The 24,382-nt window shown below is 48.7% G+C and overlaps 8 protein-coding genes across 8 annotated transcripts; 4 read left to right on the top strand and 4 right to left on the bottom strand.

The window, feature by feature from the left end:
• Nucleotides 1-145: 145 nt before the first annotated feature.
• Nucleotides 146-5,176, bottom strand: pex6 (AAA family ATPase peroxin 6). The gene is made up of 3 exons (XM_032068309.1): nt 4,800-5,176; nt 993-4,737; nt 146-928 (listed from the first exon to the last, which is right to left on the bottom strand). Exons 1-3 carry the CDS (start codon nt 4,984-4,986, stop codon nt 427-429), a joined length of 4,434 nt encoding a protein of 1,477 aa, XP_031923572.1. The 5' UTR covers nt 4,987-5,176; the 3' UTR covers nt 146-426.
• Nucleotides 5,177-5,795: 619 nt separating this feature from the next.
• BDV27DRAFT_134456 (uncharacterized protein) lies at nt 5,796-6,769 on the bottom strand. The gene is made up of 3 exons (XM_032068308.1): nt 6,747-6,769; nt 6,188-6,690; nt 5,796-6,132 (listed from the first exon to the last, which is right to left on the bottom strand). The coding sequence occupies exon 2, from the start codon at nt 6,401-6,403 to the stop codon at nt 6,191-6,193; it is 213 nt and encodes a 70-aa protein (XP_031923571.1). The 5' UTR covers nt 6,404-6,690; nt 6,747-6,769; the 3' UTR covers nt 5,796-6,132; nt 6,188-6,190.
• Nucleotides 6,770-8,544: 1,775 nt separating this feature from the next.
• ace1 (putative C2H2 transcription factor (Ace1)) lies at nt 8,545-11,906 on the top strand. Its single transcript, XM_032068307.1, has 7 exons — nt 8,545-8,579; nt 8,637-8,946; nt 9,077-9,654; nt 9,711-9,922; nt 9,974-10,209; nt 10,261-10,533; nt 10,585-11,906. Exons 3-7 carry the CDS (start codon nt 9,120-9,122, stop codon nt 11,498-11,500), a joined length of 2,172 nt encoding a protein of 723 aa, XP_031923570.1. The 5' UTR covers nt 8,545-8,579; nt 8,637-8,946; nt 9,077-9,119; the 3' UTR covers nt 11,501-11,906.
• A 679-nt stretch (nt 11,907-12,585) lies between these two features.
• BDV27DRAFT_134449 (tRNA threonylcarbamoyladenosine dehydratase) lies at nt 12,586-14,377 on the bottom strand. The gene is made up of 3 exons (XM_032068306.1): nt 14,114-14,377; nt 13,956-14,058; nt 12,586-13,893 (listed from the first exon to the last, which is right to left on the bottom strand). Exons 1-3 carry the CDS (start codon nt 14,294-14,296, stop codon nt 12,638-12,640), a joined length of 1,542 nt encoding a protein of 513 aa, XP_031923569.1. The 5' UTR covers nt 14,297-14,377; the 3' UTR covers nt 12,586-12,637.
• A 1,521-nt stretch (nt 14,378-15,898) lies between these two features.
• Nucleotides 15,899-17,389, bottom strand: ssuA (RNA polymerase II subunit A C-terminal domain phosphatase). The gene is made up of 2 exons (XM_032068305.1): nt 17,221-17,389; nt 15,899-17,024 (listed from the first exon to the last, which is right to left on the bottom strand). The coding sequence occupies exon 2, from the start codon at nt 16,878-16,880 to the stop codon at nt 16,008-16,010; it is 873 nt and encodes a 290-aa protein (XP_031923568.1). The 5' UTR covers nt 16,881-17,024; nt 17,221-17,389; the 3' UTR covers nt 15,899-16,007.
• A 199-nt stretch (nt 17,390-17,588) lies between these two features.
• BDV27DRAFT_134446 (nicotinamidase) lies at nt 17,589-18,762 on the top strand. Its single transcript, XM_032068304.1, has 2 exons — nt 17,589-17,895; nt 17,961-18,762. The coding sequence occupies exons 1-2, from the start codon at nt 17,845-17,847 to the stop codon at nt 18,612-18,614; spliced, it is 705 nt and encodes a 234-aa protein (XP_031923567.1). The 5' UTR covers nt 17,589-17,844; the 3' UTR covers nt 18,615-18,762.
• A 695-nt stretch (nt 18,763-19,457) lies between these two features.
• BDV27DRAFT_148643 (GIG1 family protein) lies at nt 19,458-20,455 on the top strand (the record flags this gene model as incomplete). Its single annotated transcript, XM_032070943.1, has 4 exons — nt 19,458-19,740; nt 19,797-19,979; nt 20,045-20,229; nt 20,318-20,455. The coding sequence occupies 4 exons, from the start codon at nt 19,458-19,460 to the stop codon at nt 20,453-20,455; spliced, it is 789 nt and encodes a 262-aa protein (XP_031923566.1).
• Nucleotides 20,456-22,150: 1,695 nt separating this feature from the next.
• On the top strand, nt 22,151-23,959 carry BDV27DRAFT_148642 (OSBP family protein; the record flags this gene model as incomplete). The annotated part of the gene is made up of 7 exons (XM_032070942.1): nt 22,151-22,259; nt 22,366-22,471; nt 22,527-22,637; nt 22,704-22,982; nt 23,040-23,289; nt 23,344-23,657; nt 23,707-23,959. 7 exons carry the CDS (start codon nt 22,151-22,153, stop codon nt 23,957-23,959), a joined length of 1,422 nt encoding a protein of 473 aa, XP_031923565.1.
• Between the last annotated feature and the right edge of the window lie 423 nt (nt 23,960-24,382).

Genomic DNA, 24,382 nt, shown 5'->3' with positions numbered 1-24,382 from the left:
GAACCCAAGCTTCGGTCCAGAGGAACCGCAGCCTTCCGTTGGCTATTCTTGGTCTGGTGTGGGAGCTTGTCTATTGTAATATCGAAATATAATGGAAAGATAGATTATCTTCAACAAAAAGAGAGATATTGATGTTATCGAAAGAGTTGAGTCATTTAATTCAACCGTTGATAAGGCTGTGTGGAGTTCATCAATATGTGCGTCTGATAATTGAATACATAATTCCCCGACCGTGCCTCAGGCCACGATTGTCACGGGATATGCAAAGAATCTTTCCGGGCATCATAGCCAGTTGTCTTCTTCATGCCGCTCAAATGTAACATTATATACACATTCCCAAGGCCTTGATTCATACCTATACACAACTAGTACCAACCCCGATCATATTTCCAATAAGGCCAAATGCGCCTGAGCATCAAAGCCTGTTCACTTCGAACTATCACCGTCGGCATGAACAAGATGGTCGGTCCGAACGATGTAGTCCTCATCGCCATTGGTAGCGCCATCTTCCTCACCAACATCATCGTAGTGGGAAATACTCTTGTCGGCCCTTGAGCCCGATGTCGGACCATCAAGAGAAGAATCAGAATCGTTGCTAGGAGCAGCGACGCTCTTATTCTTCAATTTCGCTCCGGCGCCAGCGGGGCTCTTGCCTTTCCCTTTACTGCTAGTCGAGTGATTACTCACGCTCCGCATGGTTTGCTGTCCATGTTTCCCTTTACCTTTGCCGCTGCCTGCAGGAAGGTAATCGCCATTCGTGACAGGTCCACCTATACTACCATTCAGTTGGTCTCCTAGTTCGAGTGCTTCAAGAGCATCTGCGATAGTTCGAGGTGGCTGCGCCGCAGAATTGCTGCCTGAATCTTGTTTCTTATCAACAGACTCGAATGTCTGTCGGATACGTTCGAAATGCTCCAACTCTTTGGCACTGCATACCGTTAGTATTCATCTGTTTCGAGAAAACCATAGCAAAACATATCAATACTACATACCTGACACTGGGGACAAGTTCGTTCTGTGCCTGAATGAAGTCCTCCTCTGCAACCGTAACCGTTACATCTTCCGGTGTGGCAAGGTGGTCAAAGAAGTAAGCAGTGGTGACGGGTTCTCCTGGCAGCTGTTTGATCTTCTCATCCACCGCTGTTGCCTTGCGAGTGATAGCCTTGAGCATAGCATCGGAACACAGGGCATACAAGTCAGCACCTGTGTACGTAAGAGGCAGCTGCTCCGCAACTCTGCGCAGTGATATCTCAGGTGCAAGAGCAAACTTTCTTGTAAGCGCTTCTAGAATCGTGGCTTGTTTCTCGTGTGTGTCGGACACTCCAAGGTAGAGCATCTTGTCGAAACGACCGGGACGTAGGAGTGCCGTGTCTAACAAATCCGGACGGTTTGTAGCGCCAATCACGAAGACACCGCCGCTGTTTTCCTCGCCACCATTCATACCATCTAGTTCGGCAAGCAGCTGACTGACGATACGGTCCATTACACCACCGCTATCTCCTTGGTTTCCACGCTTCGGAGCAACTGAGTCCAGTTCATCAAAGAACACAACACACGGGCGAGCATCCCGAGCGCGTTGAAAGACGCGCCTAACGTTCGCTTCGGATTCACCGATGTACATATTAAGTAACTCAGGCCCCTTGACGGAGAAGAAGTTCAAAGAGAACTCCGTGGCAATCGCCTTGGCGAGTAGAGTCTTTCCCGTACCTGGCGGTCCGTAGAATAAGATACCGCTGCGTTTCTTCATGCCTTTGGCGAACAGCTCAGGTCGCTCTAGGGGAAGTTGGATGGTTTCGATGAGAGCATCCTTGACGTTTGTCAAACCACCCACATCATCCCAGCTAACGTTCGGAATCTTTGGCGCGCCAATTGAATCAGCAAAATTCTTCCTTGCGGCATCAACAGCTGCGTCAAAGTCGGCCTTGGTAACACCTCGGGCTGCATCACCCCCGGAAACAAGAACGTCCCTGGTGTTAACTTTTGACTCCGAGTTTTCGCTTGCGGTTTCGGCTAATTTCTCCAGACGTGCAGCCCTCACGGAAGAAGCACGTTCAACAACGTCAACCAGATCTCCCGCAACTAAAGCAGCAGTTTTGAGCGCCACCGAGCCTAGATCTACATCAGGGGAGATCTTGATGCCTCGTTCAGAGACAGCATTATGAAGGATGCCTTCACGTTCTTTTTCCTCTGGTGCCATCATCTCAAATTCATGAGTAAACAAGCTGCGAATGCCCTCCGGGATTTGTTCGACATCTGTTGTCGTGGCCACTATGACCCTTGCATCAGCCACGATCTCATTCATTGCAGAAACGATCCTGTCCGCCGTTAAGACGTCAATATGCTTTATCAGAAGGGCTGTGCAGTTGGCTCCACAATGGAATGCACGATCCGCTCTAGCCTTCAGGTATGCTTCAGTTTTCACGTCACCACCGTTCGCTCCGCCTTCGGTTAATATATCGTAGGAGTCGATCGAGAAGGTGTGAAGACCAATATCTGCGCATGCTCGTGCTGCAAGCGTAGCCTTTCCTATGTGTCTTTGCTGGGATCTCAGCAGTATGACGACAGGTTTCATGCCGAGCTGGATGGCGCGGGGACTTGTAGCTACCGACATCAAGTCTCGGATGCGCTCTTGGAGAGGCGGTACATACGACTGCGGCGATTCAGTTACCAGACCATGAGGGGTTTGGACGTCGCCAGCAGTCTTCGGCACGGCCTTCACCCCAAGCCAGTACTCCCAGCCATTGTTCAGAGTACCCGGGACTCTGCTCACATCGCTTCCAGCCTGTACCATTCTAGTAGTAGCCGAATCAATGATAGCAACACCTCCCCACTGGTCTTCTCTCGCTTCATCTGGCTCATCCGACAAGCTAGGAAGCACTTGTCCAACGCGAAACCAAGCGACACCAACCTTTCTCGATCCGGCACGGTCAGAATCCACCACCTGGCCTAACCGGGTCGTAAGATCATCATCCGGAGCTGCCCCGTCGCTCGCAGCAGGTCCTGAGAATACAGCTCTACCAAGACCTTCATCAACGCTGATTCCCACGAGATCTCCACTTTTGAGAAGGCGCCGTTTGGACTCAAAATATTGTTTGAGCCCGGCAAACAAGGCCGGTTGAAGAGCGCGATCCATGGAGAGTGGGGTAGATACTTTGAGCAGAGTCACTTCCTTTGCCAAAGGTGGGTTTCTTGCCGAGCTTGCCTTCATCTGGTTCAGAAGCCCTGGTTTTGAACTCCCATTTCCTCCAATGAAATTCATCGGCGATATGCGAAGATATTTTGGGTTTTCCAAGTTGTTCAGGAGTAGAGGAGGAACAAAGACCGATGGTGTCAAACGCAGCGGAGGGCGTTGGGAGATGCTTGAGCGTCTCTCCCCTGACTGATTGATTGAATACCGGGGTTTGGCGGATGGCAGGCCGGGCAGACCATAGATTTTGACCGCGCGCCAATCACCAGCATCTTCATTCTGTTCATTGAAGCTTCCCAATTTTATGGAGGCGAATATATTGGATTGCGGCTCTTCTGTGGCCTCGATCCTCACCCAATCCCCAGAAAAGCAGCCTATCTTCGCAAGTGTATTGATATCTACAAATATAAACGACTCAGAGTCATCTTCTTCCCGCGGCCTAGGATGTAAGAGTTCATTGGGTATGCCACGCAGTAGACCCTCTGCCTTAAAGACCTTGCCACCGCCAACTCGTCCGGGACGCATGGTTGACGAAGTAAAGTTTGAGGCTACGGAACCTGGAGTATGAATGCCGTCGGCCCGTCGGCCTCCTGCACGTGGGGTTGCAGCAGTCATCGCGGACATGACGCCGGATTGAGGCAGTTCAGGGGCAGAAAGGGAGATCATGTCATCCAACGAATCATCCGATGTGTCACTCATGTTCCCTCCAGAACCTTCCGTCTCCGATTCATCGGCGGTAGAGGTACTTTCCACCTCCGTGTTGCTCTCTGCGGCCTTCTCTTCGGCAGCCGAGTAAAATTGCTCATTGGAGGTATCATCAGCCTCATCTTCGGCTACCTGCTTGAGTAAGCCTGAGCCTGACCTCAAACTTCGCTGGGTCCGAGGGCCATGTGGCCGCGCTTGAACCAGGACAATTTTGGTCGTCGGCATCAGCAGGCCTTGGGAAACGGGTTCGCAGAACGAGATTTGCGCCGGGGGTGGTGGCGCATATGTTATGGGGTGTGGTGGTAAGGGAAGCGGTAGCACATCGCCAGTATGCACCACCTGCTGTGCTCCCAGGGCCTCGCGTACCGCTGCAGTAAGCCTTTCTTCAGCCTCGGCCGCAGCCTTTTTAGAATACCTTTTGGTGTCCAATCCCTTCCCCGCCTTCGCCCAAAGTCCATTGGGTCCATGTAAGCTGTTAGTGAACCCACCAGCAAACTTATTCTGAATATCATCATGGTTCCGAAGCAGGTTTCGCTCCACTGTGACATAAATCGTATCTAGGCGCAAAGGAACAACATCCAGAACCCTTATCTCGACAGATCGCTGGGATTGGAGTGAATGCCGTGTGGGATCGAGCTTGCTCAGGGCCTGCATGAATGGCTGCAATGAATCTGCAGAATCGGGGAAAGCAATGGTCGAATGAGGAAGCGGAGATCCGTGAGGGTGGCTTTTAGACTGTGGCCGAACGGGAATGATAGTCCAAGCAAGATCCTCGACGGAGCTATAACCCGGAACGTATGGTGAGATAGCGACATGGCGGACTTCGCTACCTTCCTGCCCTTCGTCTACAACCGAGCGCAGAGGGGAAAAGTCAGACAAGTTACTTAGATAGTTCAATCTTGCTTACCGGTGGAGGACAATTGAAAGAAGTCGCTTGCCAGATCATCGGACAGGACACCGACATTTCCACGTAGCTGGTGGTCTAAGGTAAACCTCGCGGAGATAGGAGCTCTATTGCGCAGACACCTCCGACCGACGTTTCGCCTCCGTCGTCTCGTCTGGTCAGGATTCAAGTCACGGCGCTCGAGATCCATGTTGGGGGAGTGTAGAGTGTCCAGTCAATTACCGTCGGCCGGCAGGTAGATGTCGAGTTTGAAGCAAGAGAAGATTGACTGGGAGAAAACAAGTCAAATCAACCAGTCATATCCATCAGCCAATTATCCTGGGCAAGAATCGCATTAACAAACGTCCTAGGGAGTGGTATAATTCACCGATCACCTCCAGGCAAGTGATCTTGGAGAAAGTCCGGGGGAACCGGTTGCCGGACTCTCGGCACCGCCCGCACTTTCTGCCCATTTCCGAAGCCGAGGTCCAATACCACTTGCTTCACGAGATTTGATCACTAGTCTCTATTGGGTAGTACTATCCATACTCAGCTGGACTGCACTACACCAGATACAGAGTGTGTAAGGACTGCTCATATCCCCGCTCTCAATGAATTTGAGGATACGTCGTAGGCTAAGAGGGACTGCAATCAGTCCGTCGGGTAGCACAGCTCATACTGTATAGTCGTCTTTCTATGTAGGGCTCAACAGATGTTACTCACAGCACCGCGTAAAAGAAATGGGCCCCCGATTTGTTAATAAGCAACCCATGTGATTCTGTAGCGATCTATAGGCCATCAAGCTTCAACGCGGAGACAAATTGCCCACGAAACTAACTCTACCATTACTCAACTATATATAGCTGTGCCTTGATCTCTAGAAAGCATGCGGGGTGTCTATGCATGAATTTCTCCCTCCTGAGTGGTATCTCAGCGACATGGCGCCCTAGGGTAAAGGTGTTTCAGCTTATCAAGAAGCGGATTTTAGATAGCCAGAAGCGCTTTTCATTATTTTGACAATGAATTCAGAGTATCATCAATGTATATATCGTCCGAACTATTGAGTCTGAACAGAGGATGCATTGGAACTCAAGAAATCCGAGAGTGGTATTCCAGGATCGATTGAGTATGGCTATGAGTCAGCGCTGGACCATGGGAAATGACTGACTCAGAGTCCGATTGGAGCATTCGTATCTGTCGTGATAGATAGTGATCTAGGGCTCTTTTCTACTGTGAGCCCTGGGACACCACAGAAGAGACGTATGATGGAAAGCTTTCAATCGACAGTTCCAATTACTACCAGATACCCATAGGTTGATTCGACGACTTACGAGCGCAGTCGCACCTTATCTAAAATGTAAACCACTGTGTCAGCAGTTGAAGACAACTCGGAATCTATACGACGAGCGTATCTTTCATGTGTGGTTGAATAGGCCTAGATTCTCCGTGATAGGTACCCAGTCATGGTTCCAAATGCCCACTGACCGTGTATGCGTCATGAAAGCAGGGTTAGACGTGAAGACGGTGTTAGAGGAACCAGACCCCGGATGGAAGTGAGCGGCACAGCTGATGTGTCCTAAGACACACCTGCTCGAACACGCTGCTCTTGAACAAAACGAATGCGCCATGTAAGGACCGAACGGCGCATGAATGAGACCTCACCATGTGTTCAACTGAGACCGTACGTAGTGGTCCCAGGGTCGCTAAGGCGTTCCCACTGAAAGCTTCGTCGCAGAGCTTCTTATCAACACAGACGGATTCCGCATGGGGGCAGTTAAACACAGCTTTCTTTCTGCACACGAAGCTTAGGGTGCCTTAAGTGAAGCATCGATGAATGAATACAGATCGACAAAGTCAGACCCATGCTTTGGAAGCAGTCGTTTGTTGTCAGGTCAGAAGTAGTTCGCTTGAGAATCTTGCAGTGCATTTTAGGCTATCAAATTCCGAAGTTCTATCCAGGGCCTAATTTACCTAGATGAATGACAGCTGCGTCATACCTTCACCCCGCAATGACTTGAGAATTGTTATGGACGTGCTTGTTAGGCTAGATGCTACCAGAGAACTAAGCATTTCAGGAAATTTGCTTCTCTGAGAATCTTGCTACCTAAGGTGGGATTCGCCGAGACCAGTCGTGATCACCGACTTACGCAAGACACGGGGGTATCAAGGCACCCATATTTCTGCACTCATCCATATCTATGGTACAGACCGTAAACGGTCAGGATAATATACCTCAGGCAGCAATGAAAGAGTGTAGAATGACGAAAAGTAAGATCTAACTAATAGCGGAATAGTCCGTAGGTGTGTGTGTGTGTGTGTGTGTGTGTGTGTGTGTGTGTGTGTGTGTGTGTGTGTGTGTGTGTGTCCGTGTGTGCGAGAGGTTGTCAGTGCATCATCCTCCGTATGCCCCGGGAGGTTAATCCGGAGAATAGGTAGGTACTTACATCCTACGAGTCGAACTTCCATCTTGTCGGACATCACCCTGGAAAAGGACAGATCACCAATTTATTGGTGGATAAGGGCTCTTATCGCTCTCAGTGTTTGGCCTTGGGAGAGTATGTACAAGGCTAATGGAAGTGGGGCTCTGACTGTACTTCCTACCAGGTTGGAGTAAATCCCGCAAACAAAAACAGAAGGGGAGGCGAAGAAAGAGAGGCCAAAAAAAAAAAAAAAAAAAAAGGCAAGGTAGAGAAATACCCTGACAGTAAGCCAGCAGTCACCGACACTTGGACTCTGCCTGAGTCACGTAATTGGTTGTCGTTTGATTTCCAGCGGTCGGAGAAATGACTAGGGAAAAGCAGTGCAGCGGCTCATCGTCATGAGGCTCATGTACTCCCATCGGTATGTACATACAGTACTAAGATTGAGGTGGAGGTTGTGGCTACGAGGCCAATGCTCACTGGCCCAAGATGCAAAAGATATCAGTAAGGTTAGGAGTATCTTGAACATAGGTGGATGAGAATGAGGTCTAGTAAGGAATGTCGTGTACATGCAGGTTCTTTGACCCTACGAGCGACATGCCACATTCAGAACAGGCCCTTGCCAAAGCGAGCCAATACAATTGCTTACTTCAAGTTCCGGCTGGTAGGAGTTCTGTAGCAACATCATATGACGAGGACGACGATGATGATGATGGCAGTGATGCGCCGGTGGAACTCTAAATATTTTGACTCAAAGCGTTCGCAATCCTGAGGTTACCATCCTGTAACACTACATGGAGAATACCCCTAGTGTATGTAAAAAGAAAAGAAGAAAATAAAAAGAGAAAAGAGAGAGAGAGAGAGAGACTTAAAGCCAAACTCAGAAATTTTTCTTTTCTTTTCTTTTCTTTTTTTTTTTTTTTTTCTTTGCCCCTATTTAGTAGTTCAGGGAGATTCCGAGGTCGGGTTCTGCGGGGACCAGAAAAGGAAAAGGGTTCAAGTCCAGGAGTCTAGCCGTATTGGTGGCTATTTTCGGAACGGCTCTTCCATGAGGGAAGAACATAATCTGGGGGCCAAGTGGGATGTTTTACTGGTACAGGGTGAAAAACTCAACAAACCCTCTATTGGCATACATTAAAAAAAAAAAAAAAAAAAAAGTGGGACTTTAAGGACGCGGAGAAAGAGAGATAACGGTTTCCGATCCATTCTCAATTAAAAAATGGGAATGGATAATTGAGACGGCAGTAAAAAAACCCAGGCTTAAGTCATTGGAGATTGCGTTGTTACGGGTACGCTGGTGTATTGGGAGTAGCCGCTGAACGATGGGCTTACGGCCGAAGATCCCTGGCCAGTGGGGTGGTAAGGCCACGAGTATCCAATGATAGTAAGAAAGACCCACCAGGACTTTTCCAATTGTGGCTTAGATCCCCTCGTCTATCAGGCAGACATCCAAGACGACTCAGCCTCCATCGTTGTCTTTCATCTTCCAGACATATCATCGAATGTCTATCTCCATCGTCTCCTTCAAAGTCCCATATCTACAAGGCTTCAATCCCTCCGACCTCCTGCTGCCTTTTTTCAAAACTTGACCCTCTCTCAAAGTCATTACTATACACCAACCGCTAAGGGCGCTGTCAGACAGCTTCCGCTCCACGGGGCGCCTATCCCCCTTTTGTAATTGTCGATTCGAATGACCGTTTATCGCTCTATACCCACTACCTCACTTTGGCGTCATAACAGTACCAAGAATAGTAAGAACCGCTCCTCAACTACAACTACTTTTCTTTTTTTTTGTTATTCTTTTTCTTCTTTTATTGCGCCTTTTCGTACTTTGCTACAGGTGGTATACTATAGAATGGCTACTTACCAATGGACCGCTAGACCCTAGATATCGACGGCTATTGTTGTGAGCGTCTCTTCAACCATGTCTTCCGCTCAGCCTGTCGACGAATCAGACCGGCGTCATCCTCGACGTCGAGTACTTAATCGTCCCCCTCCCTCGCTCTCGAGTGACTCGTCACCCCATTCACTACCGTCAAATTTGCGCTTGGTTAAAGGAGAAACTTTCCACTCTTCCAACCGACCTCGGTCCGATCGTGATCCAATATTAGATTTAAAGCTGTTACCGCGCCGCTCTCCTACATGTCCTAAGGCCTTGGAGGCTATAGCTGCCGGCCAGCGGCGTATGGCCCATATTCTCAACCGCTTCGATCTTGACTCTCTTTCAAAGCACGACTCATCGGAACCCCAAGACGAGCTCCCTGTTCCCCGAGGTATCTTGAGGACACACGTTAAATCCCGTGCTTCTACAGGGGATTCTACTAAGCAACCCGAACCTACTCCACAGGAGCCCAAGGAGTCCCGCAAGAAGATTCGAAGGGTGAATCACCATACATCCGACAGTGGCCTGGGCAGTTCTATTGGCAGCATCGAAACTATGTCATCTACTAAAGGCAACGGTACGTACTTGGTGACAAGTCAATTCTTTGTCCGCTATGGGCTAATTCCCTGATAGTGACAGCTGGCCAAGTGTGCCAAGCTAGCGTTGGACACAAACTGTCTGCTGCTGCCCGCGTTGAGATACAGGGCCGTATTCTTTTCCCCCTGCTTATGAAGGACAAATTCCAGCTATTCCACCCTCTTGTCCGATGCGCCCATCAGCAAATCGAGAAAGACCAGCTCAAGTGTCTGCGTGATGTTGAGAAAACCCTTCTCTTTTCCACTCCTGTGAGTTGACCGCCATAGTATATCGTTGAGCATCGCTTATATCGCCTATAGGACGTGAAGGCACCTACTGCAGCCTGGTACTCCTTTTGCCGATTCACGATTCACTGCCTTCACGAGACTTCTGGCTACCTTCGGGGCAGGGATTTGGCCTTGCCCAACGATGTGCCATACTCGAACAACTACTTCCTCGACCTTATCACCCAGATCAACCGCTTCGCCAGGATTCGAGACGCAACCCGGTCCCGACAGGACTCTGCAACCAACGGCGAGAAAGCCAATAAATCCATGTATGCTCATGTCCTTGGTTTCTGGAAGATGATGGCTGATTTCAATCATAGTGAGCCCCGTCTCACCCTAGAGGGCGGCATGTCCGAAACTGGACGGCCTGCGGAGCTTGTCATGCACAAGGATGGCAAGTCCATCTCCTTGCAGACAGGAAAGCCGTACGACGAGCACGCCATCCCAACCTTCAAGCGTACCTTTAGTGTTGAAACGGTTGATGAGGGAGTTGAACGGTCCATGGCCCGCCGCAAGAAGAATGCTCCCCCGATGGATATCAACCAGAAGTGCCAGTTCTGCGACAAAGTCTTGAAGCGACCATGTGATCTTACGTGAGTGCTACACTCTCTCTCATCCAATATGTACATGCTAATAAATAGCAGTAAACACGAGAAGACCCACTCGCGTCCTTACAAGTGCCCTGAAAGGGGATGCAAGTATTCCGAATTGGGCTTCCCGACCGAGAAGGAGACGGAGCGTCATTACAATGACAAGCACTGCAAGAACCCCCGGTTATTCAGATGCCATCAGCCTGGCTGCACCTACGCATCGAAGAGGGAGAGCAATTGCAAGCAGCACATGGAGAAGACGCACGGCTGGGTGTATGAACGGACGAAGAACAACGGCAAGAATAAGCCTGTCAAGCAAGGATCCGCTCAGCCCACTCCCCAGACCAGCGGTATCCCATCTCCTGCTGCCTCCAACCCGACAGGTGATTTTTCTACACCCACGACAGGCCCCACTGTCTCCCCTAGTGAGCCTCCTATTGCCTTCCCTGAGGCAATACCGTTCTCATTCGCCGACCCACCTGTTCCAACCCAGACTGAGGACTTCCAACTATTCTCGAACAGCCCCACTTCGCTTGGCGGTTCTCCCTACCATAATATGAATGATACCCAGGGGTTCCCATCTGGCGCAAACTTCGACTTGAACCAGCCCCAAGTGCCTGGTATTGGAAGTCCTGCCTCCGGATCGAGCGAGTTTCTCACACCACATTCTGGAAGCACTCACTCACCTTTTGACCCTATCAATCCTTTCCCCGACAACTCGATGTTCTCATTTGAGCCGTACATGCAGCCTAAAACCGAGGAGAGCTTGTTGTTTGTGAGCGGCGGATTTGGCGATGTCCCTAGTATGTTCGAGCAGAATCCCATGGATTTTCTGACCGACCCAATGTACAACTCAACCTTCATGGGCTACGAGACTGTCCAGCCGCAGCTTGAGGCCAATCCAAATGCGCAGTTTGGACTGGATGGTTGGGATGATTTCATGTGCAAACCCGACCAACCTTCCATGTAGAGTGGAAGACCAGGACTATAGTCCCGTTGTTGATGCAATGCTGTCTTATGGTTTAAGGCCTTTCGCTTTTGTTTTAAAAAATATGTGCAATACGCATGGTGTTTGGATAGGGGCCTCGTGTATTAACGGCTTTACGGCGGATTAACGGTGTTCGAATCAGCAAGAACTTGGTATCATTGGCATTGGAAGCTTTCATCACTATTTTTCAAGAAACACATATTCTATTCAGAGCAACATCTTTTTGCTGTTGACATTCTTTTGTATCATGGACATCGAAAGCCGCATGTCACTATTTTAAGGACACAATCACTATTTTCCAGAACGTCCGTCTAATGTTTGGACGACAAATTGCTAGATATCTACACTCTTGTCTTGGCTAGGAATTCCATATTATCGTCTAAGATCATTCGTCATTCATCCTTATCCCTCGTAGTCCGTAGTCAGTGCAGACAGAGAGAAGGTATTCACGGAGTGGTGGTACACATGAAGGTAAGGATATTGATTTAGTATAGTCGCTCTCTTTGTATTTTAATAATTCCCTCTGTGGAGTGTTGCACAATGCATGTCTCCGTCGCCTTTACCTTCAGCACTATCTATCCCTGACTTGCTGTCTGCTTAAACACTTGCCCCCAGACAGGTCTGGTTCCGATATCCATGTCCACAGCTAGGACATTCGAGTATGCAGTTCGCCTCTCAGGATCGAGATTCATGACCGAGCCGGTGGACAATGGATATGTGCACCGTCACAGTTTAAGGGTATACCAAACTGGGCAATCTTGGACTGTGGAAATAAAGGGCCATCTGTGAGGAAATTCAGTCCACAGAAGGACCAGAACAACCCAAATCAATTAAATCCGCAGTACTATCTTCGCCGTTCTTCGAGTAATGGAAACAGGAATAGAAAGTCAAGCAGTAAAGAACAAACCAATCGCCCCCGTTTGACTACTGCTCAGGAGTTCAGGTCAAGCTGTCCAAGGAGAGCTCAGGGCGTGCCCAAGCCTTCAACTTGTTCAACAAAAAGGAAAAAAATTCGTATGCATAGGTGCTTCAAAAGATTAGAACACCTTTATACAACGTCAAATACAGTAAACTTCATGCTTCATAATATTTTATGTTACAAGATTGAAAACAAGTCATCTACCGATATTTTTCGTAGAATCCTGCCTCCTCCATTCGCTCCTTGACCCTCTGGATCGTTTTCTCGTCATATAAGTCTTCCGGTTTCTTCTCGCCCAGGAGAACTTCCTTCTCGTGTTTGGCACTTTCCTCCTTAGTCATACACACAAGGTCCTTCAGCTCAAACGGAAGGAATTTCTGTCCTTGTTTCTCCCACTCAGGGTCAGGCACAAAGCCGCGAGCGGGTCGCTCCCATGGAACGAGGATAAGTCGGCCAGGAAGGCCGGTGATAGCACTCTTTCCTCGCCAGATTTCGTCCACAAGGAAAACGACGTCGTCCTTGGTAATTGGAAGACGAAGGCCAATGATATGTTGACCAACCTCAACTCTAACCAACCGCTCCATGAAACCCTGGGTAGCCGTCTGGACCGAGTCATATATTTTATCCTTGCCTTTTCTGGCAATGCTGTAGTCTCTTGGGTAACCTGCAATATCACAGATGACATGGTTTGCTACGGTGTATCCAAAAACTGCGGGCATGGTTCCAAGAACAGGTAGGATGCGTGCGCGGAAGTCTGGCAGAACGCTGAGCTCGCCAACCTGGCCCTTATTGAACTCTTCCTCTGCAAGTGGCAAGAGACTAGCCTTGCCTGGGCCAGGCTTCTCCGTTGAAAATACTACCGGAATACCAGTGCTTACTCCGAGGATCTTAAGACGTCGGCGAGTGCTGCGCGAGAGAGGATCGTCCGTGCTGGTCGAGATATCGCCCACTGTTACGCATGTAGGGTCGGACTTGCATCCTGCGCCCATTGAAGAAATCACGGGAATCGAGTGTGAATGACAGTAATGTAGCAGCTCGACCTTGGAGGTGATGTTATCAATACAGTCCAGCACGTAGTCTGGCTTTCGCCCTTTGTCACTATCGTCCATCGACCACGGAGCAAGTAAACCGTCGGCAACAGATCCGGTAAAGAGTTCGTTTCGGCAGTCAAACTTAGTCCATGGTGTAATTTGTTCCAACCGTTTGCGGATGCAGTGCACCTTCGGTGTACCGACGTCAGCAAGCGTCGCGAGAGCGTGTCGGTTTAGAGAGGATAATGTGACTTGGTCGAAATCAATCAGTCGTATCTTAGAGACACCCGACCGGGAAAGGGAAGCTGCAGCATGCGATCCGACACCTCCACATCCCACAACTATTATGAATGATGAACGAAGCTTCTCAAGACCCTCATCGGTGAGGAAGACACGATTACGGGCAAGTTGCTCAAGGATAAGCTCTAAGCACAAACGAGGGTTAGCTGACACGCTCAGATAATTCCTACGAGATATACGTATTTACCGTCGTCGTAGTCTCCCAACTGCGCCCTGCGCGCAAGCGCCGCACTGCGCTCATCTTCCTTGCTCAATTGTTGTACAGGGTCTGCGCCGCCGAATTTCGTAAGCTACAAGCAGCGTTAGCAGTGAAGAGCGTACCATGTATTGTGCAAAACAAAATACCTTCCCGGCAATATGTTTCTCATCGATACTCGGAATAGAGGCTTTCAATTCCTTGACGGCTTCTTTCCTTTTGAGCGCCTGATACCCAAAGATAGCTCCTGCAACAGCGGCCCCCGAGAGCACAGCCGTAGCGGCAAGCTGTGTCTGCTGGGAGCCAGCGTGCCGCTGTATCCACGAAGACATTCTAATAATCTATCTCTTGCACCCCTATGTGATTTCTAAGTTGAGCGCGGCGGACAAACGTCAATGAAGAGTTCAAACGATCTAGGACTTCGTCAGGCCAATGCACATAGATTTTAGGAATGAGTAGTTCTGGGGGAAAAAATTCTCTCAGGGATCAAGAATTGCTTACCATTGCGACTTCCAAGATCGAGTGTCTATGCCTCATACGTAATGTCATAGAATTTCTCGGAGTCTCGCCGGCGGCCACTATACTGTCACGTGCAGGCCCCCTCACAATTAGTTCTAGACAAAAACAGCTCTTATCCCTTCCCTTTCTCAGCAAGTTGGTTATCTTAATCTGGTCGGCAAACCAGGTAAGTGATGCACTTTTACTCTACTTCGAGTTCGCCCACTGACTCAAATGCGCACAGATCTTGAGAATGACTACTTTTCTTGATCCCGATGACGATAACCCTTCACTAGAGCTTTTCATGACACCTGCGTATCGCACGATACGAGGCGATGGACTTTATCCTTCACACCGTCGAATGGAAGAAGACATCATGCCGCAGCGTGGGTGATTGAGACAAGAACAGAGATCTAAGGGATTAAAAAAAGCAAGTCTCTCATACCTGTGGCGATGTCGCGTTGCGTTCATATAGTAGAACACGACATATCTTCCAAAGCTACTATCCGATTTTTTCAATGCTTAAAATCTAGAAGCTGGGCTGTGCTTACACACTTCTATCTCCGTTCTTGAAAAATCGTGATTGCTCAACTGCAGGCACTGAAAGGATTTTTTTTCGGTTTACTAACATCATCTCTGGAATTGTTCTCCTCGAGATTGCTCTCCTTTTGGCTTTGATTAACCCACCCCAGGCATAGCAGGTGCATATATCGTCACTCCTCTCGCACCGTATGATAGCCAGACACTCCAAGGCTCCTGGGTAGACTACTCCACATACAATATGGTCAAAGAGAGAAAAGCAAAAGACTCTTCTGACTGGCTCTTGACATAATTTACTTTCCCAGCTAGCAGACAGACGCCTTTTGTTCTCCTATATGTTTTTCCTTCCCCTTTTTCTTCCTTCAAGGCGTTCATAAGATCATGATTGCAAGCCCGGTGACGAGGTGAAACCAAAAGCCAAAGTTGTATGGTATCCGGCACATCCGTGTGCAAACACGGTTCACAACAGCCTGGAAACCGATGAGAACCAGAGAGCTAATCTGAGGGCCATCCACCAATCCAAGTTCTTTGTTTATGTTTTACTCTATTAGTAAGGAAGGCAGTTGAAGTCTATTGTTATCCTATCTCCATGAACTATCTTCAGGAAATTTCACTTTATCAACATCGATCATTCCAATTCATCTCGTTGCTGGCTCTAAGGATGATCTTTGGCTTGGTCATCTAAACGCCTCGGAGTTTAGGCCACAAGGATATAGAATGCAAAGTATAGTACAGAAAAAAACAAGCACGCATGGGAGGCAGATAGATCATTCACTCGCTAGTAAAACAAAAACCATAGTCAAGCTGCCTCTGCCAGTCGCGTAGAACGAAAGACGCTACGGGCCCAAAGCCAGATTACTACCTAGCCAACAAGATCCAATGTTCAGTGAATCATAGCCTGACGGAACTTCATCCATTGGATGTGCATAGAATTTCTCAAAAGGGTATAGGTATCTTGTGAACAGATAGATTGACACTTAATTGGAGTCTATAAACTTCTAACCGCTAGAGCCAAGCCAGAGTCCACAGCGCGGGCAAATTCGGCCACTTCTCCTGCCAGGCCGCAAGAATTTCCGGGACCTTCTCATCGAAACTCCTCCGAGCTTCACCGGTTCCGTTTTCCCAGCCTTCAGGATTATTCGCTTTGCGCTCCTGGACGGCAGCCTCGTTGAGCCGATTAGCTAATTCGAGAATGGCCTTTCCTCCGACCAGGGCTTCCTCGTGGTTATCTTTGATATCAACATTGAAAACATGGACGGGTCGGTTGAGGAGCGATCCTTTATTCATGAGATCGTCGACAACAGCATCCCAGCACCGCTCCTCACAGGTGATAATGACATCGACCACACCACCCTCGGTTCCCAAGGCGCCTTTGTCGCCTTTCGAGACATGGTCCACACGGGGCATGCCTGGGACCCAGTCTTGGAAGCGCTCCGGGCCCCATTTCAGGTTCCGGTTGCGTTCGAGCATGTTTAAAAGCCCGTTGTTACGATAGAGCCTCTCATCCTTGGAGAACAGTTCCTCGTACATTTGAGAATACGAAGTGGTATTGAAATTGTACACATTAGGTTGCGTAATAGATGGGCCTGGCAGACGGACCAGGGAGCCCGTCCCAAAAGAGATAACAGGGAAGGGGGACGGTGCAGTAGATAGACGGAGATGGGCTTCCATCGAACGGTTTTGGTTCGATGCGCACACCGTGCAAAATCTAAGTTTGTAAGAGTCTGACTGCTGCTCCTGAATGGGTGCGGCTGCAGTCCCATCTGAAGACTCGGTCTCCGTTGGTGCTGCCATGGCAGACTCAGGAGGGGGAGGGGGAGGAGGCGGGGGATCCGGAGTTGCAGTGCCCGCACTGGCTAATCGTGGACCATAGGCCATGTTGCAAAGAATTATACGCAGACCAACAGAAGGTTAAGTGTGCGTGTGTGTGTGTGTGTGTGTGATGAGGAAGGGGAAGGGTTTAATAAGAATCAAGGAGGCTGGAAGATGTGTTCACTAGTAGGTCCCTGCAACGACTACGCGGTATTAGCAACGTCACACAAAACCAATTCGGTGAGTAACGGCAGCAGAGAAGCGAATTGCATTGATTCAGAAAGATGAAAAGCGTATAAATAGGTTTGTCCGCATAATGTTCTCGGACAGCTCCAATAATAGAGATCATCATGTAATTGGAATAAGAAGATAGGCTAAAGAAAGGAAGGGTGTCCATACCTTAGAGGGTCGTCGCATTATCTGCAATTTAGATCTATTAACTATATTTCTGCGGCTGCGTTTGTGATGAGCAAGGGCCGCAGCCCTGGAAGGTAAAGAGGGAAAGAAGAACTTTGGGGGTATTTTGCATCCGCGTCGAAGCTTTTGTGGTCACGCGCGCTTAGTCAGCAGTAGCTTTCCCGAGGCTTCCTCAGGACCAGAGCCTCAGGTATCCATACCAGCGGGTGCCTCAAGGGAAGTGTGGGGCCGAGAATGTTCTTTTTGTACTCCGAAGAGATCCAAGACTCCAAGGGGCTTGTTGGTCTCACCTCTTGATCTGCAAGTATCTGTCTAATTTGTACTTGTAACAGATGAAAGGAAGTCTATTGGACTATACAACTACTACGTAGCCCGTATACTACCGTACGTAGATATCAGACAAGGAACGTATGCAAAATCACATAGTTTCAGTGAGGGGCAACGGTGTGAATTCTCAGTAGAAATATCACCCGGAATGCACACCAGGAGCTTCCTTGCGTTCCAGCGTAACCTCACTGGTAAATCGCCCACTCAATAACCACAAGAGAGTCCAAACTCCAGGCCAGCTGTTCCAAGAGAACTAGTGAAAGAGAAGGAAGCGCAAGAACTCAAGATGAAGGCAGCCTTACTCGTCGTTGACATGCAAGAGGACTTCTGTCCACCCGTAGGTCGCCTTCATAATCTGCATCGTATTATCTAGAATGTCTGACACTTACGGATTCCCAACAGAACGGAGTTCTTCCAGTCCAGGAGGGGCGCGCAATCGCACCTATTATAAATGAGTTGTTGGCACACCGGGGGTTCGCGGTACGGGTGGCCACACAAGATTACCACCCAGCGGACCATATCTCCTTTGCCAACAGCCATCCCCCTCCCAACAACCACCCTTTTGAGAGTGTGATTACCGTGAACAACCCAGCCCCGGGGAAAGGGCATGAAACCAAACCACAAAACCTGTGGCCGGCGCACTGTGTTGGGGAAACCAGGGGAGCTGAGATCATCCCCGAGATTCATACCAGTAACATCGACCTGTATGTGAAGAAAGGTATGCACTCTCAGGTGGAAATGTACTCCGCTTTTGCCGATGCTTTTGGGAATGTTGATCCTTCTATTACGGCTCAATCGGTGGATGCCGACCTCCAGGACTTCCTGTCCAACAAGGGCGTCACGGACGTCTTCGTGGTTGGACTGGCGGGCGACTATTGCGTTAAGCATACAGCTATTGATGCCGCGAGGGTAGGCTTTAAAAGTTACGTGGTTGAGAATGCCACTCGGTGTGTCGTGCCGGGTTCGGGTTGGGACGGAGCCAAGCGGGAATTGAGGGAGGCCGGAGTATCCATTATTCAATCAAATAGCCCTGAGATTTCTGGTCTGGAAATCTGAGCTCTCAGATCGTATGGTTCAAATGTGACTGACCAGGGTGGGCTCTTTCTGGATCATTGTTTTGAGGATGGCGGTGAGTTTCTTGTTAGTTTAGCCATCATCGACCTATAGTTAGGTAGTTACCCGAATTGAACGATTGGTTTCAATAGCACTCTAAATAGTTCAGCTTGATATGGACATGTCCTATATACTAATGCAAAATGTGTTCCCAATTCAATTGATACTGTAGAGAGAAGGATAAATGGTGTCCCTTCACACGAGGGCCACTAATGCAACGGCCCCAACGCCACAACCTCTTCTAGTGATAATGTTCGATGTGATAGACTAATATTCCAGGCCATCTGAGGAGACTTTCACTAGAATAGAATCTGATATCATACTAACTACCAACATCTCTCGATGATCCTCGGTAGACCGTGTAATTATAATTATATTCGATACGAAGCTACGGCATGACAGGTCTCCACTGTGACGTATGTCCGCGCATCCCTTCAATGGCGATAACCAACTGCCACCACCGATTAGAAGAGCCCCCAGCTAGGATGAGATCTTTGATTGCCCGTCATGAAACAAGGGCGTGTGGCAGCCGTAAGCCGACAATCCCTTCTTGAATGGTTCCGGTGCGTGGGTCATATACCGACGATCCTCGAAACCGTCGGTTGCCACGCATGCGGAAGCAATTCCCGACCGTTATTAGGTATGGGGTAATCAATTCACATCTCCTTTTCTTTGTTTACGGGGTGCCCCCATTGTTCCCACGCAATAACTTATCCATACTCTGTCTTTTGTATCTGCTCTGCTAGAGGTTGTTATACACGGGCCAGTAAATCTTGTATGTACGTCATGGCGACCACACTTAGGCCTTCTGCTTCCACCACGGCTTTCACTTTCCTCGATAGAAAGTTGGAAGCGCCCGATGTGAGGGCTGCTACGACACTCTCGCATTCAACTACCAACCTGTCGGGCGAATCCTTGCCGTATTGGCTGGTCAACGTCCCTCCCGACAGATGGCCGGTTGAATGCCCTAGCTTTCTCCGTGATATTTGTGAGAAGAATATCCAAATACTGTCGATTCCCGATGAACAATATGAGAGACAAGGGTGGGAACTAGTGAAGGAGATCGTCCGTGAGTGTTCGACAGTGTGAGTAGGAGACTGTTGGGAACCGCATCTAATGATCTAGGAACCAATCAAATCGATCGCTTCCAACGCCTTCCCAGCGATTTGCGAAAGTACCTCGAATACAAGGAGTGGATTGTCGCCGAGTATGGATCAGTCATGCGGTTTGTTGTGAAGAAGCGACTACGCTGGGGAGAAGGCAGTCCCGACGACCTTAAGCCCAGAGGGCGTCCGTTTGAGTTTGACGGTGAGTTCGTGTTCAGTCTCGCGCGATATGGATCTCTGTGACACAAGTCGCTGATATTATAGTAGAGGATACTCGAATTCTATACAACGACTGGCCGTACGGAATCGAGAAAGATATCGTCCATTTAGTGGTGTGGACCAAGTTCGAGCTGGAAGATGATCCGGTGACCGACGACCTGACACCGCGGGCTAGACAAGAGATTGATGACTATGTAAAGAAGACGTTCTGCTCGCGAGTACCATCAGAGAAAGTATGTATCCCGTGCGTGCGGTGGATATGATGTCTGCTGCCTTCGTGATTCCGTCCCATGGTCAAGTGACGGCTGACCATCATTGCAGGTCATCTGGTTCAAGAACTGGAAGTCTCTCAAGTCAGTGCATGCGGTAGAACACTTCCATGTCATGTTATATAAACCGGATCCAGAATTCATGAAGGAAATCACTGGAGGGGATATGCCGATGGTTGCAAGGATGTGAGAGTTGCTTAGTACCTAGTAATAGTAGGTACGATTTGACTGTTGCTGCTTTAAAGCGAAAGAGATCCCGTTTTCTTTTTTGTTGTTTTTTACCTACTTTGGCGCTGGTTTGGATTGGTTATGTTTCGAGTCAGGCAAATTATGCTTGTTTTGGTCTTAGTGCCGTCCAGGGTCATGATTTTTATCTCTTTCTTTCTTTCTTTTTGTTCCCAAATGACTATCTCTCAGTCATCTCATATAGATATTGATAGGATAGAGTCAATAATCCAAGACCACGATTCGAGGGATTCGTATGTAATATGTATACACAATAGCAGTAGATTAATGGATCTGTACAGCACCAGTACTACGTACTGCCAACCGAAGTACTCGGTAATGGAACGTTAATGGAACAACTTCCGGAAGCTATGAAAGACTCTGAATGGCTACGCGACGTAATCCCCACTTGCCAAGATGGACGGCCCCTCCTCTATCGATGGAGCTCTCGAAGGATCGGTGAGAAAAACTTCCTCTGGTTGAGCATGTGTCCAAGGGGACATTCTCTTTCGCTCCGTGATTCTACACGCCTCTGATCATGGATGATTTCTTTTAGTTTAGATCTATCTTTTATTCAGAAGAAGGGTACATACATACATACTGCATACTAGGTTAGGCTAGTAGTACATACACCACTGCGACATGTTCTGTAGGTATCCGGGTGTGTGTGGTGGGAAACGAGAGATGATCTTCTGTTGAGATTCAAGCATTCCCTTTTCAGAGGACATCTTTTCTCTCCCTGTTCTCCAGTATCCACCGCAGCTTATATAAATCGTAACCCGCCTCAACGTGTACCCGTTTTCTTCTTTCTCGTTTTTCTTTTCTAATAAAAGTTCCCCTTCATTGTCGAAGATTTCTTAAGGACAGAGATCTGGGTTGTAGTTCCTTGTCTTTCTTGCCTTAATGAACCGGATTGGTATCAGGTGATTGACTTGCAGTCTAACAATGCCAGTGTTGTTGTTCTTTTTTAATTGATTAGCGAAGGAACAAAAACAGACGAAGAGAACGAATACGAATTTAAAAGATCCCCAACGCGACAACAACTACTACTACTACTACTACTACTACTACTACTACTACTACTACTACTACTACTACTACTACTACTACTACTACTACTACTACTACTACTACTACGACTTCTATTCTGCCCCAAGCGACAAAACAAAAGAACTCCCTTGAGCTCCATTTTTCTTCAGGGTTATTGATTGGAATTGAAATTCAGCATTGTACTGTACTGTACTTGTTAGTAGGCAGTCATGGCCATACTCCCGCATATCCGCCGCCCGTCGTCGTTGGCGAGTCCTGCTACTAGTAAGTTACATACATACTTGAAATTTACAGACTTTAAACGTCACCTTTCCGCCTTTTTTTTTTGGATTTTATTTTATTATTTTTTGTTTGTATTTCCCTCCCACCTTCGAAAACGTCATCCCCTCTCTCTTTACTCAAGTCTTTCCCCTCCTCCTTCTTTCCTTCCACCCCATACTTTACACCATACATACATAACATTCGTCCATGCATACATTCTTATTTTTGTAATCCTTTTTTTTTTTTTTTCTTTTTTTTTCCCTCTTTTTTTCCCTCTCTCCTCAACACCACATAGTTGGCATCCCACCACCTTTCTTATACTTCTCCTCTCCTCCCCTCTCCTCCCATCATGTCTGCTGACTGGGGCTCCTTCTTCAATTCCTCAGGTAACCGCTCATCCACGGATGAGCCCAATGTTGTGGCCGGGGATGATGACACCGAACCCGACCAGGGTAATGGTACGTAGAAAAAAAGAAGAACCCAAAAAAAAAAAAGAAAAAAACGCCATGAGAGAACTCTCTTGCGGTGACATCGCCTAGGGAGCTTAAGATGCTGACCTCTCAGTCCTGTCGCACATTATCAGCCAGCTCCGCCCGGGAGCTGATCTGAGTCGGGTGGTGCTACCTACCTTCATTTTAGAACCCCGGTCTATGTTGGAGCGGATCACCAAGTATGCGCTATAGCTATCAGTATGGTGCTCAGTACTAATATCACCTTGTCACTAGCTTCATGGCTCATCCGGAGACCCTTCTGCCTATGCCCACCGTCGATGACCCCCTCGAACGCTTCGTCTCCGTGGTCAAGTTCTACTTGAGCGGTTGGCACATCAAGCCTCCGTATGTCTGCTCTTGTGGCTACCCATCACTCGTGTGAACCGGAAATTCGCTGACACTCTACGACAGAGGTGTGAAGAAACCGCTCAACCCGATTCTGGGAGAAACCTTTACTGGCTACTGGGATTATCCGGATGGAACCCGCGGATACTATATCGCCGAACAGACCTCCCACCACCCTCCCAAATCGAGCTATTTCTTCATGGCTCCCGAGCACAATATCCGGATAGATGGGACGCTGATCCCCCGCAGCAAATTCTTGGGCAACTCGGCCGGAAGCATGATGGAGGGCATTGCTGTTTTGCGCTTTTTGAACCGCGGTTCGAACAAGGAGAAGGGCGAGCGATAGTATGTTTCGCCCATGTCTTCCTCTGTTCGTGGTGCTGCTACTGACGTCAAATTTAGCATCTTGACTCAGCCGAATATGTACGCCCGGAATATTCTAATCGGAAAGATGAAATACGAGCTGGGCGACCACAGCTATGTCAGATGCCCGGAGAACAATCTGGTTGCCGATATCGAGTTCAAGACCAAGGGCTACTTTAGCGGCTCCTATAACCAAATTGGGGGTACGATCAAGAACAGCGAGACCGGTCAGATATATTACGAATTGTCGGGTTATTGGAACAAGGAGATGTTCATTACAGATGTCCAGGTATGTTTGTCCCCCAAATGGCATCTACCAGCCACGGATATCTAACTGGCGCAGACCCATAAGAAAGAAATTCTGTTCAACGCAAGCACCGCCACCCATACCCCTCCCCAGGTGCGGCCCATCGCACAGCAGGGCGAACGCGAGTCACAGCGGCTGTGGCAGACTACGGTCAAGGCACTCATGGAGCGGAATCACGAGGTGGCCACAGATGAAAAGACGAAGATTGAAGATCGCCAACGAGAAGAAGCAGCCAAGCGGGTCAATGACGGCGTGGAATGGCACCCGAAACTCTTCCGTCGGGTTCAGGGAGGTCCTGGTGGCGCCGACGAAGGTGAGGAGGATCTCGATTGGATCATCAACGCACAAATGTAAGTCTCCACAGGCGCACGGATTGATTTAAACTCACGAGTGTTGCAGTGACGCGCACAACCCCGAATTGGCCACCAAACAGATTTTATCCATTGCCCCGATCTTAGAAGGCCAGACTGAGCCCTCTCAATACAAAATCCCACCTCACAAAGCGGGGCATGAGGCGGCTCCACCTGACCACAACGGCGCCGCCCCGAGTGCAGCTCAGCCCACCTCCTCCGTAGGTGAAAAGCTCGAAGAGGTGCAGCGCAAAGACACGCGAACGTCGGACGTCGACACCTTCGTGGACGCCAAGCCGTGACTCGCATCTCGGTGGTTTAATATCTAACGACCGCATCTCGAACTAAATACAGGTCTCGGAGGGTCAATGAGATGATAAAAAAAAAAAAAAAAAGAGGGGGAGATTGAGAAGCGAAAAAGAAATGGTAGCGCAGCCTGGAGTTACAAACGTGGTTAGCCTGCGGTGACGGAGCGATTAAAGGGACATGACTGACTGACTTAACCGTACATCGGAAGGTACTGTCGGACCCTATGACTCCAGGCCCTTGTTGTTCAAAACCAGGTTTCGACCGATGTGCCCTACCGAACCTCTACTGGATACCCGATTGAATATTCTGTCTTTATAATTAGTATATCACATGGCAAAAATAAAGGGTTGGCTGGTCGGCATACATATAGGAGTATAAGAAGGACGGATGGGAGCATATAATCTGTCGAGTTTCTA

This window comes from Aspergillus caelatus, assembly GCF_009193585.1.
Source record: "Aspergillus caelatus strain CBS 763.97 unplaced genomic scaffold BDV27scaffold_210, whole genome shotgun sequence".
In the NCBI taxonomy this organism is placed as follows: Eukaryota; Fungi; Ascomycota; class Eurotiomycetes; order Eurotiales; family Aspergillaceae; genus Aspergillus; species Aspergillus caelatus.
This window is presented reverse-complemented; position numbering and strand designations above follow the sequence as displayed.

Bases quoted from the DNA above. Each gene is read 5' to 3' on its own strand.
- pex6 (XM_032068309.1), bottom strand. From the start codon at position 4,986: ATGGATCTCGAGCGCCGTGACTTGAATCCTGACCAGACGAGACGACGG. The intron at 4,738-4,799 runs GTAAGCAAGATT...GCTCGGTTGTAG, and splicing joins CTTTCAATTGTCCTCCACCG to ACGAAGGGCAGGAAGGTAGC. The intron at 929-992 runs GTATGTAGTATT...AACGGTATGCAG, and splicing joins GAACTTGTCCCCAGTGTCAG to TGCCAAAGAGTTGGAGCATT.
- BDV27DRAFT_134456 (XM_032068308.1), bottom strand. From the start codon at position 6,403: ATGGCGCATTCGTTTTGTTCAAGAGCAGCGTGTTCGAGCAGGTGTGTC.
- ace1 (XM_032068307.1), top strand. From the start codon at position 9,120: ATGTCTTCCGCTCAGCCTGTCGACGAATCAGACCGGCGTCATCCTCGA. The intron at 9,923-9,973 runs GTGAGTTGACCG...TATCGCCTATAG, and splicing joins CCCTTCTCTTTTCCACTCCT to GACGTGAAGGCACCTACTGC. The intron at 10,534-10,584 runs GTGAGTGCTACA...AATAAATAGCAG, and splicing joins AAGCGACCATGTGATCTTAC to TAAACACGAGAAGACCCACT.
- BDV27DRAFT_134449 (XM_032068306.1), bottom strand. From the start codon at position 14,296: ATGTCTTCGTGGATACAGCGGCACGCTGGCTCCCAGCAGACACAGCTT. The intron at 14,059-14,113 runs GTATTTTGTTTT...CGCTGCTTGTAG, and splicing joins AGAAACATATTGCCGGGAAG to CTTACGAAATTCGGCGGCGC. The intron at 13,894-13,955 runs GTAAATACGTAT...GTTTGTGCTTAG, and splicing joins GTTGGGAGACTACGACGACG to AGCTTATCCTTGAGCAACTT.
- ssuA (XM_032068305.1), bottom strand. From the start codon at position 16,880: ATGGCCTATGGTCCACGATTAGCCAGTGCGGGCACTGCAACTCCGGAT.
- BDV27DRAFT_134446 (XM_032068304.1), top strand. From the start codon at position 17,845: ATGAAGGCAGCCTTACTCGTCGTTGACATGCAAGAGGACTTCTGTCCA. The intron at 17,896-17,960 runs GTAGGTCGCCTT...GATTCCCAACAG, and splicing joins AAGAGGACTTCTGTCCACCC to AACGGAGTTCTTCCAGTCCA.